A 12500-nucleotide genomic window follows, 5' to 3' on the forward strand; every position below is an offset into this window, starting at 1 on the left:
TATGTTGACATCAGGGAAGGATGAGATGGTATAAATAGTAAGGAGAAGGTTTAGAGAAGAAAAAAGAATCTATTATTTGAAGGTCAGCTGCATGGAGAGAGGGTTGAAAGATTCCATGATGGGGTTATGTTGACATCAGGGAAGGATGAGATGGTATAAATAGTAAGGAGAAGGTTTAGTGAAGGAAAAAGAATCGATTATTTAACGGTCAGCTGCATGGAGAGAGGGTTGAAAGATTCCATAATGGGGTTATGTTGACGTCAGGGAAGGATGAGATGGTATAAATAGTAAGGAGAAGGTTTAGTGAAGGAAAAAGAATCGATTATTTAACGGTCAGCTGCATGGAGAGAGGGTTGAAAGATTCCATAATGGGGTTATGTTGACGTCAGGGAAGGATGAGAAGGTATAAATAGTAAGGAGAAGGTTTAGTGAAGGAAAAAGAATCTATTATTTGACGGTCAGCTGCATGGAGAGAGGGTTGAAAGATTCCATGATGGGGTTATGTTGACATCAGGGAAGGATGAGAAGGTATAAATAGTAAGGAGAAGGTTTAGTGAAGGAAAAAGAATCTATTATTTAACGGTCAGCTGCATGGAGAGAGGGTTGAAAGATTCCATGATGGGGTTATGTTGACATCAGGGAAGGATGAGAAGGTATAAATAGTAAGGAGAAGGTTTAGTGAAGGAAAAAGAATCTATTATTTAACGGTCAGCTGCATGGAGAGAGGGTTGAAAGATTCCATGATGGGGTTATGTTGACATCAGGGAAGGATGAGAAGGTATAAATAGTAAGGAGAAGGTTTAGTGAAGGAAAAAGAATCTATTATTTAACGGTCAGCTGCATGGAGAGAGGGTTGAAAGATTCCATGATGGGGTTATGTTGACATCAGGGAAGGATGAGAAGGTATAAATAGTAAGGAGAAGGTTTAGTGAAGGAAAAAGAATCTATTATTTAACGGTCAGCTGCATGGAGAGAGGGTTGAAAGATTCCATGATGGGGTTATGTTGACATCAGGGAAGGATGAGAAGGTATAAATAGTAAGGAGAAGGTTTAGTGAAGGAAAAAGAATCTATTATTTAACGGTCAGCTGCATGGAGAGAGGGTTGAAAGATTCCATGATGGGGTTATGTTGACATCAGGGAAGGATGAGAAGGTATAAATAGTAAGGAGAAGGTTTAGTGAAGAAAAAAGAATCTATTATTTGACGGTCAGCTGCATGGAGAGAGGGTTGAAAGATTCCATAATGGGGTTATATTGACATCAGGGAAGGATGAGAAGGTATAAATAGTAAGGACAAGGTTTAGTGAAGGAAAAAGAATCTATTATTTAACGGTCAGCTGCATGGAGAGAGGGTTGAAAGATTCCATGATGGGGTTATGTTGACATCAGGGAAGGATGAGAGGGTATAAATAGTATGGAGGAGGTTTAGTGAAGGAAAAAGAATCTATTATTTGACGGTCAGCTGCATGGAGAGAGGGTTGAAAGATTCCATAATGGGGTTATGCTGACATCAGGGAAGGATGAGAAGGTATAAATAGTAAGGAGAAGGTTTAGTGAAGAAAAAAGAATCTATAATTTGACGGTCAGCTGCATGGAGAGAGGGTTGAAAGATTCCATAATGGGGTTATGCTGACATCAGGGAAGGATGAGAAGGTATAAATAGTAAGGAGAAGGTTTAGTGAAGAAAAAAGAATCTATAATTTGACGGTCAGCTGCATGGAGAGAGGGTTGAAAGATTCCATAATGGGGTTATGCTGACATCAGGGAAGGATGAGAAGGTATAAATAGTAAGAAGGTTTAGTGAAGAAAAAAGAATCGATTATTTAACGGTCAGCTGCATGGAGAGAGGGTTGAAAGATTCCATAATGGGGTTATGTTGACATCAGGGAAGGATGAGAAGGTATGAATAGTAAGGAGAAGGTTTAGTGAAGGAAAAAGAATCTATTATTTAACGGTCAGCTGCATGGAGAGAGGGTTGAAAGATTCCATAATGGGGTTATGTTGACATCAGGGAAGGATGAGAAGGTATAAATAGTAAGGACAAGGTTTAGTGAAGGAAAAAGAATCTATTATTTGAAGGTCAGCTGCATGGAGAGAGGGTTGAAAGATTCCATAATGGGGTTATGTTGACATCAGGGAAGGATGAGAAGGTATAAATAGTAAGGAGAAGGTTTAGTGAAGGAAAAAGAATCTATTATTTGAAGGTCAGCTGCATGGAGAGAGGGTTGAAAGATTCCATAATGGGGTTATGTTGACATCAGGGAAGGATGAGAAGGTATAAATAGTAAGGAGAAGGTTTAGTGAAGGAAACAGAATCGATTATTTAACGGTCAGCTGCATGGAGAGAGGGTTGGAAGATTCCATAATGGGGTTATGTTGACATCAGGGAAGGATGAGAAGGTATAAATAGTAAGGAGAAGGTTTAGTGAAGGAAACAGAATCGATTATTTAACGGTCAGCTGCATGGAGAGAGGGTTGGAAGATTCCATAATGGGGTTATGTTGACATCAGGGAAGGATGAGATGGTATAAATAGTAAGGAGAAGGTTTAGAGAAGAAAAAAGAATCGATTATTTGAAGGTCAGCTGCATGGAGAGAGGGTTGAAAGATTCCATGATGGGGTTATGTTGACATCAGGGAAGGATGAGAAGGTATAAATAGTAAGGAGAAGGTTTAGTGAAGAAAAAAGAATCTATTATTTGAAGGTCAGCTGCATGGAGAGAGGGTTGAAAGATTCCATGATGGGGTTATGTTGACATCAGGGAAGGATGAGAAGGTATAAATAGTAAGGAGAAGGTTTAGTGAAGAAAAAAGAATCTATTATTTGAAGGTCAGCTGCATGGAGAGAGGGTTGAAAGATTCCATAATGGGGTTATGTTGACATCAGGGAAGGATGAGAAGGTATAAATAGTAAGGAGAAGGTTTAGTGAAGGAAAAAGAATCGATTATTTAACGGTCAGCTGCATGGAGAGAGGGTTGAAAGATTTCATAATGGGGTTATGTTGACATCAGGGAAGGATGAGATGGTATAAATAGTAAGGAGAAGGTTTAGAGAAGAAAAAAGAATCTATTATTTGAAGGTCAGCTGCATGGAGAGAGGGTTGAAAGATTCCATGATGGGGTTATGTTGACATCAGGGAAGGATGAGATGGTATAAATAGTAAGGAGAAGGTTTAGAGAAGAAAAAAGAATCTATTATTTGAAGGTCAGCTGCATGGAGAGAGGGTTGAAAGATTCCATGATGGGGTTATGTTGACATCAGGGAAGGATGAGAAGGTATAAATAGTAAGGAGAAGGTTTAGTGAAGAAAAAAGAATCTATTATTTGAAGGTCAGCTGCATGGAGAGAGGGTTGAAAGATTCCATGATGGGGTTATGTTGACATCAGGGAAGGATGAGAAGGTATAAATAGTAAGGAGAAGGTTTAGTGAAGAAAAAAGAATCTATTATTTGAAGGTCAGCTGCATGGAGAGAGGGTTGAAAGATTTCATAATGGGGTTATGTTGACATCAGGGAAGGATGAGATGGTATAAATAGTAAGGAGAAGGTTTAGAGAAGAAAAAAGAATCTATTATTTGAAGGTCAGCTGCATGGAGAGAGGGTTGAAAGATTCCATGATGGGGTTATGTTGACATCAGGGAAGGATGAGAAGGTATAAATAGTAAGGAGAAGGTTTAGTGAAGAAAAAAGAATCTATTGTTTGAAGGTCAGCTGCATGGAGAGAGGGTTGAAAGATTCCATGATGGGGTTATGTTGACATCAGGGAAGGATGAGAAGGTATAAATAGTAAGGAGAAGGTTTAGTGAAGAAAAAAGAATCTATTATTTGAAGGTCAGCTGCATGGAGAGAGGGTTGAAAGATTCCATAATGGGGTTATGTTGACATCAGGGAAGGATGAGAAGGTATAAATAGTAAGGAGAAGGTTTAGTGAAGGAAAAAGAATCGATTATTTAACGGTCAGCTGCATGGAGAGAGGGTTGAAAGATTTCATAATGGGGTTATGTTGACATCAGGGAAGGATGAGATGGTATAAATAGTAAGGAGAAGGTTTAGAGAAGAAAAAAGAATCTATTATTTGAAGGTCAGCTGCATGGAGAGAGGGTTGAAAGATTCCATGATGGGGTTATGTTGACATCAGGGAAGGATGAGATGGTATAAATAGTAAGGAGAAGGTTTAGAGAAGAAAAAAGAATCTATTATTTGAAGGTCAGCTGCATGGAGAGAGGGTTGAAAGATTCCATGATGGGGTTATGTTGACATCAGGGAAGGATGAGAAGGTATAAATAGTAAGGAGAAGGTTTAGTGAAGAAAAAAGAATCTATTATTTGAAGGTCAGCTGCATGGAGAGAGGGTTGAAAGATTCCATGATGGGGTTATGTTGACATCAGGGAAGGATGAGAAGGTATAAATAGTAAGGAGAAGGTTTAGTGAAGAAAAAAGAATCTATTATTTGAAGGTCAGCTGCATGGAGAGAGGGTTGAAAGATTCCATGATGGGGTTATGTTGACATCAGGGAAGGATGAGAAGGTATAAATAGTAAGGAGAAGGTTTAGTGAAGAAAAAAGAATCTATTATTTGAAGGTCAGCTGCATGGAGAGACGGTTGAAAGATTCCATGATGGGGTTATGTTGACATCAGGGAAGGATGAGATGGTATAAATAGTAAGGAGAAGGTTTAGAGAAGAAAAAAGAATCTATTATTTGAAGGTCAGCTGCATGGAGAGAGGGTTGAAAGATTCCATGATGGGGTTATGTTGACATCAGGGAAGGATGAGAAGGTATAAATAGTAAGGAGAAGGTTTAGTGAAGAAAAAAGAATCTATTATTTGAAGGTCAGCTGCATGGAGAGAGGGTTGAAAGATTCCATGATGGGGTTATGTTGACATCAGGGAAGGATGAGAAGGTATAAATAGTAAGGAGAAGGTTTAGTGAAGAAAAAAGAATCTATTATTTGAAGGTCAGCTGCATAGAGAGAGGGTTGAAAGATTCCATGATGGGGTTATGTTGACATCAGGGAAGGATGAGAAGGTATAAATAGTAAGGAGAAGGTTTAGTGAAGAAAAAAGAATCTATTATTTGAAGGTCAGCTGCATGGAGAGAGGGTTGAAAGATTCCATGATGGGGTTATGTTGACATCAGGGAAGGATGAGATGGTATAAATAGTAAGGAGAAGGTTTAGTGAAGAAAAAAGAATCTATTATTTGAAGGTCAGCTGCATGGAGAGACGGTTGAAAGATTCCATGATGGGGTTATGTTGACATCAGGGAAGGATGAGATGGTATAAATAGTAAGGAGAAGGTTTAGAGAAGAAAAAAGAATCTATTATTTGAAGGTCAGCTGCATGGAGAGAGGGTTGAAAGATTCCATGATGGGGTTATGTTGACATCAGGGAAGGATGAGAAGGTATAAATAGTAAGGAGAAGGTTTAGTGAAGAAAAAAGAATCTATTATTTGAAGGTCAGCTGCATGGAGAGAGGGTTGAAAGATTCCATAATGGGGTTATGTTGACATCAGGGAAGGATGAGATGGTATAAATAGTAAGGAGAAGGTTTAGTGAAGGAAAAAGAATCTATTATTTGAAGGTCAGCTGCATGGAGAGAGGGTTGAAAGATTCCATGATGGGGTTATGTTGACATCAGGGAAGGATGAGATGGTATAAATAGTAAGGAGAAGGTTTAGAGAAGAAAAAAGAATCTATTATTTGAAGGTCAGCTGCATGGAGAGAGGGTTGAAAGATTCCATGATGGGGTTATGTTGACATCAGGGAAGGATGAGAAGGTATAAATAGTAAGGAGAAGGTTTAGTGAAGAAAAAAGAATCTATTATTTGAAGGTCAGCTGCATGGAGAGAGGGTTGAAAGATTCCATGATGGGGTTATGTTGACATCAGGGAAGGATGAGATGGTATAAATAGTAAGGAGAAGGTTTAGAGAAGAAAAAAGAATCTATTATTTGAAGGTCAGCTGCATGGAGAGAGGGTTGAAAGATTCCATGATGGGGTTATGTTGACATCAGGGAAGGATGAGAAGGTATAAATAGTAAGGAGAAGGTTTAGTGAAGAAAAAAGAATCTATTATTTGAAGGTCAGCTGCATGGAGAGAGGGTTGAAAGATTCCATGATGGGGTTATGTTGACATCAGGGAAGGATGAGATGGTATAAATAGTAAGGAGAAGGTTTAGTGAAGGAAAAAGAATCTATTATTTGAAGGTCAGCTGCATGGAGAGAGGGTTGAAAGATTCCATGATGGGGTTATGTTGACATCAGGGAAGGATGAGATGGTATAAATAGTAAGGAGAAGGTTTAGTGAAGAAAAAAGAATCTATTATTTGAAGGTCAGCTGCATGGAGAGAGGGTTGAAAGATTCCATAATGGGGTTATGTTGACATCAGGGAAGGATGAGATGGTATAAATAGTAAGGAGAAGGTTTAGTGAAGGAAAAAGAATCTATTATTTGAAGGTCAGCTGCATGGAGAGAGGGTTGAAAGATTCCATGATGGGGTTATGTTGACATCAGGGAAGGATGAGATGGTATAAATAGTAAGGAGAAGGTTTAGTAAAAGAAAAAGAATCGATTATTTAACGGTCAGCTGCATGGGGAGAGGGTTGAAGGATTCCATAATGGGGTTATGTTGACATCAGGGAAGGATGAGAAGGTATAAATAGTAAGGAGAAGGTTTAGTGAAGAAAAAAGAATCTATTATTTGAAGGTCAGCTGCATGGAGAGAGGGTTGAAAGATTCCATAATGGGGTTATGTTGACATCAGGGAAGGATGAGATGGTATAAATAGTAAGGAGAAGGTTTAGTGAAGGAAAAAGAATCTATTATTTGAAGGTCAGCTGCATGGAGAGAGGGTTGAAAGATTCCATAATGGGGTTATGTTGACATCAGGGAAGGATGAGAAGGTATAAATAGTAAGGAGAAGGTTTAGTGAAGAAAAAAGAATCTATTATTTGAAGGTCAGCTGCATGGAGAGAGGGTTGAAAGATTCCATAATGGGGTTATGTTGACATCAGGGAAGGATGAGATGGTATAAATAGTAAGGAGAAGGTTTAGTGAAGGAAAAAGAATCTATTATTTGAAGGTCAGCTGCATGGAGAGAGGGTTGAAAGATTCCATGATGGGGTTATGTTGACATCAGGGAAGGATGAGATGGTATAAATAGTAAGGAGAAGGTTTAGTAAAAGAAAAAGAATCGATTATTTAACGGTCAGCTGCATGGGGAGAGGGTTGAAGGATTCCATAATGGGGTTATGTTGACATCAGGGAAGGATGAGATGGGATAAAGAGTAAGGAGAAGGTTTAGTGAAGGAAAAAGAATCTATTATTTGAAGGTCAGCTGCAAGGAGAGAGGGTTGAAAGATTCCATAATGGGGTTATGTTGACATCAGGGAAGGATGAGATGGGATAAATAGTAAGGAGAAGGTTTAGTGAAGGAAAAAGAATCTATTATTTGAAGGTCAGCTGCATGGAGAGAGGGTTGAAAGATTCCATGATGGGGTTATGTTGACATCAGGGAAGGATGAGATGGTATAAATAGTAAGGAGAAGGTTTAGTAAAGGAAAAAGAATCGATTATTTAACGGTCAGCTGCATGGGGAGAGGGTTGAAAGATTCCATGATGGGGTTATGCTGACATCAGGGAAGGATGAGATGGTATAAATAGTAAGGAGAAGGTTTAGTGGAGAAAAAAGAATCTATTATTTGACGGTCAGCTGCATGGGGAGAGGGTTGTAAGATTCCATAATGGGGTTATGTTGACATCAGGGATGGATGAGATGGTATAAATAGTAAGGAGGTTTAGTAAAGGAAAAAGAATCTATTATTTGAAGGTCAGCTGCATGGAGAGAGGGTTGAAAGATTCCATGATGGGGTTATGTTGACATCAGGGAAGGATGAGATGGTATAAATAGTAAGGAGAAGGTTTAGTGAAGGAAAAAGAATCTATTATTTGAAGGTCAGCTGCATGGAGAGAGGGTTGAAAGATTCCATGATGGGGTTATGCTGACATCAGGGAAGGATGAGATGGTATAAATAGTAAGGAGAAGGTTTAGTAAAGGAAAAAGAATCGATTATTTAACGGTCAGCTGCATGGGGAGAGGGTTGAAAGATTCCATGATGGGGTTATGCTGACATCAGGGAAGGATGAGATGGTATAAATAGTAAGGAGAAAGTTTAGTGAAGAAAAAAGAATCGATTATTTGAAGGTCAGCTGCATGGAGAGAGGGTTGAAAGATACCATAATGGGGTTATGTTGACATCAGGGAAGGATGAGATGGTATAAATAGTAAGGAGAAAGTTTAGTGAAGAAAAAAGAATCGATTATTTGAAGGTCAGCTGCATGGAGAGAGGGTTGAAAGATACCATAATGGGGTTATGTTGACATCAGGGAAGGATGAGATGGTATAAATAGTAAGGAGAAGGTTTAGTGAAGGAAAAAGAATCGATTATTTAACGGTCAGCTGCATGGAGAGAGGGTTGAAAGATTCCATAATGGGGTTATGTTGACATCAGGGATGGATGAGATGGTATAAATAGTAAGGAGGTTTAGTAAAGGAAAAAGAATCTATTATTTGAAGGTCAGCTGCAAGGAGAGAGGGTTGAAAGATTCCATAATGGGGTTATGTTGACATCAGGGAAGGATGGGAAGGTATAAATAGTAAGGAGAAGGTTTAGTGAAGGAAAAAGAATCTATTATTTGAAGGTCAGCTGCATGGAGAGAGGGTTGAAAGATTCCATAATGGGGTTATGTTGACATCAGGGAAGGATGAGATGGTATAAATAGTAAGGAGAAGGTTTAGTAAAGGAAAAAGAATGGATTATTTAACGGTCAGCTGCATGGAGAGAGGGTTGAAAGATTCCATAATGGGGTTATGTTGACATCAGGGAAGGATGGGAAGGTATAAATAGTAAGGAGAAGGTTTAGTGAAGGAAAAAGAATCTATTATTTGAAGGTCAGCTGCATGGAGAGAGGGTTGAAAGATTCCATAATGGGGTTATGTTGACATCAGGGAAGGATGAGATGGGATAAATAGTAAGGAGAAGGTTTAGTGAAGGAAAAAGAATCTATTATTTGAAGGTCAGCTGCATGGAGAGAGGGTTGAAAGATTCCATGATGGGGTTATGTTGACATCAGGGAAGGATGAGAAGATATAAATAGTAAGGAGAAGGTTTAGTGAAGAAAAAAGAATCTATTATTTGAAGGTCAGCTGCATGGAGAGAGGGTTGAAAGATACCATAATGGGGTTATGTTGACATCAGGGAAGGATGAGATGGTATAAATAGTAAGGAGAAGGTTTAGTAAAGGAAAAAGAATGGATTATTTAACGGTCAGCTGCATGGAGAGAGGGTTGAAAGATTCCATAATGGGGTTATGTTGACATCAGGGAAGGATTGGAAGGTATAAATAGTAAGGAGAAGGTTTAGTGAAGGAAAAAGAATCTATTATTTGAAGGTCAGCTGCATGGAGAGAGGGTTGAAAGATTCCATAATGGGGTTATGCTGACATCAGGGAAGGATGGGAAGGTATAAATAGTAAGGAGAAGGTTTAGTGAAGGAAAAAGAATCGATTATTTAACGGTCAGTTGCATGGAGAGAGGGTTGAAAGATTCCATGATGGGGTTATGTTGACACCAGGGAAGGATGAGAAGGTATAAATAGTAAGGAGAATGTTTAGTGAAGGATAAAGAATCTATCATTTAACGGTCAGCTGCATGGAGAGAGGGTTGAAAGATTCCATGATGGGGTTATGTTGACATCAGGGAAGGATGAGATGGTATAAATAGTAAGGAGAAGGTTTAGTGAAGGAAAAAGAATCTATTATTTAACAGTCAGCTGCATGGAGAGAGGGTTGAAAGATTCCATGATGGGGTTATGTTGACATCAGGGAAGGATGAGATGGTATAAATGGCATAAGTAGTAGTGCACCAAGAAAAACGTGGCTAATGACAATGCGAAGGGAGGTTGAATCTGAAAATTGTGTTGAGCTCAGAAATAAGGCGTGAATTCATTGAGGCCCTGGGCCAGAAGATTAAGATAGTATTGATTTTATTTTTTCATGTCCATATTAACTTCATATGTTGAAAACAGAGCAAAACAAAACCAAATTGTTATTAATATGGCAAAAGACAAAGAATATTCTGCAATGGGGAGGGACACCTGTAATTTCGCAAACCTATTTTTAACAGCCTTATAAATTGTTAAAAATAATTGTGAATATATATATATATATATATACATACATATATATTTATATATATATATATATATATACATATATATATATATATACATACATATATATATATATATATATATAATATACATATATACATACATATATATATATGTATATTACATATATATATATGTATATATATGTATATATGTATACTATATATATATATATACATGTATACATATATATATATAAATATATATATATATATATATATATGTATAATCACAATTATTGGCTTCAAGAAAACCTTGTATTATTCATTTTCTTTATCGCTTAATTATTAAATCGAAAGATGAAAATGTATTCGCTAAAATTCTCAACATAAATCATCACCAGAATATTCTCAAAATATATTTATCAAACTGTTCTCTCTCTCTCTCTCTCTCTCTCTCTCTCTCTCTCAACAGAATCTTCACCAGAATATTGTCTAATATATTTTAAATCTCTCTCTCTCTCTCTCTCTCTCTCTCTCTCTTTCTCTCTCTCTCTCAACAGAATCTTCACCAGAATATTGTCTAATATATTTTAAATCTCTCTCTCTCTCTCTCTCTCTCTCTCTCTCTCAACAGAATCTTCACCAGAATATTGTCTAATATATTTTAAATCTCTCTCTCTCTCTCTCTCTCTCTCTCTCTCTCAACAGAATCTTCACCAGAATATTGTCTAATATATTTTAAATCTCTCTCTCTCTCTCTCTCTCTCTCTCTCTCACATCACAAACACACACACAAATACTATCACTATTTCCCAACAAAAATATTCACTAGATATTCTCAAAAAAAGTTTTTTTTTTTCTCTCTCTCTCTCTCTCTCTCTCTCTCTCTCTCTCACAACAGAAATATTCTCCAGAAAATTCCAAAAGAAAATTACCAAATCTCTCTCTCTCTCTCTCTCTCTCTCTCTCTCACAACAGAAATATTCTCCAGAAAATTCCAAAAGAAAATTACCAAATCTCTCTCTCTCTCTCTCTCTCTCTCTCTCTCTCTCCCTCTCTCTCTCTCTCTCTCTCCAGAAATTTTCACCAGAGAATTGTCAAATATATAATAATTCTCTCTCTCTCTCTCTCTCCTCTCTCTCTCTCTCTCTCTCTCAACAGAAATATTCTCCAGAATATCATGAAAGAAAATTACCAAATCTCTCTCTCTTTCTCTCTCCAGAAATCTTCACCAGAATCTTCACCAGAATATTCTCTCTCTCTCTCTCTCTCTCTCTCTCTCTCTCTCTCTCCTCTCTCTCCCTACTGTGCCTTTACCTTCCTCTTGGAGGAGGTTCTCTGCAGAAGGTATTTCCCGAGATAGTACTGTGGGCGGCCAGTGTGGGCTGGCATGGTTGGAGACGTTAGTTCAGGCGATGAGGACCCACTGCGGTTCTCTACCATTCTGGTTTGTCATGGGCGAAGGCGTGAGGCTCACGGCAGTGTGGGCTGTACGTTGGGCGTGGCTGGGGTTGCTCACGGGCGTAGGAGGGCGTACGTTTCTGCGGGCTCATGACACTCATTCGTAACGACCAAAACACTTTTCACTTCATCAAAGATTTCGTTATTTTTTTTTTCTTGTTTTGCGATCACTTATTTTCACTCGAATCTTTTTTCCTTTTTAGAATATTAATCAGAGTTATTCGTTTATATTGTCTTTATTTCCTCCTCTTTATCCGGTAAAAAAGTATATTTTTCTATAAAATGAAAAAAAAATGTTTTTTCTGTACGTGTGTGTCCTCTTTTCAAGTGTTCGGACTTTTTTTTTTCTTTTATAATTCCGAAAAAAAATCTCAAATTAGCACAAAATCACTTTCAATGAATTTACAACATTATCATTGCGTTAAATTTGCTTATGACGTTTTCATAATAAAGAGAATCCTATTCTCTCTCTCTCTCTCTCTCTCTCTCTCTCTCTCTCTGTGTGGCGACGCATATTGATATATGAATACGTACATACATGCCCAATATATATATATATATATATATATTCATATATATACATACATATATAAATTTATATATATACATGTATATATATATATATATATTCATATATATATATATATATATATATAAGACGGATTTTCCTTATTAGATCGACAAAACTAGAAACTGGAGATTTCAAAACAACGGCGACGGATAATCAACATGAAAGACTACCTCAAGACAGAGAGAGAGAGACAGAGAGAGAGAGAGAGAGAGAGAGAGAGCTGAAATGAATGAGGAAGACAAGAATGAAGGTGAGTGAGAATGGTAAGGCGTTAGCGGCCTGGGTACGGCAAAGTAAGT

General features: G+C 37.7%; 2 protein-coding genes across 2 annotated transcripts in view; one reads left to right on the forward strand and one right to left on the reverse strand.

The window, feature by feature from the left end:
* The window catches only part of LOC137628836 (tripartite motif-containing protein 59-like), a 281529-nt gene that overhangs the window by 160008 nt on the left and 109021 nt on the right, over nucleotides 1-12500 (forward strand). The window lies entirely within an intron of this gene.
* The window catches only part of LOC137628834 (uncharacterized), a 147493-nt gene that overhangs the window by 131838 nt on the left and 3155 nt on the right, over nucleotides 1-12500 (reverse strand). The window contains exon 2 of the mRNA XM_068360077.1: nucleotides 11487-11977. Coding sequence (XP_068216178.1) covers nucleotides 11487-11612 — 126 coding nt within the window. The 5' untranslated portion in view covers nucleotides 11613-11977. The remainder of the gene's footprint in view (nucleotides 1-11486; nucleotides 11978-12500) is intronic.

The sequence above is a fragment of the Palaemon carinicauda genome, chromosome 36 (genome assembly GCF_036898095.1).
Source record: "Palaemon carinicauda isolate YSFRI2023 chromosome 36, ASM3689809v2, whole genome shotgun sequence".
NCBI classification, from domain to species: domain Eukaryota; kingdom Metazoa; phylum Arthropoda; class Malacostraca; order Decapoda; family Palaemonidae; genus Palaemon; species Palaemon carinicauda.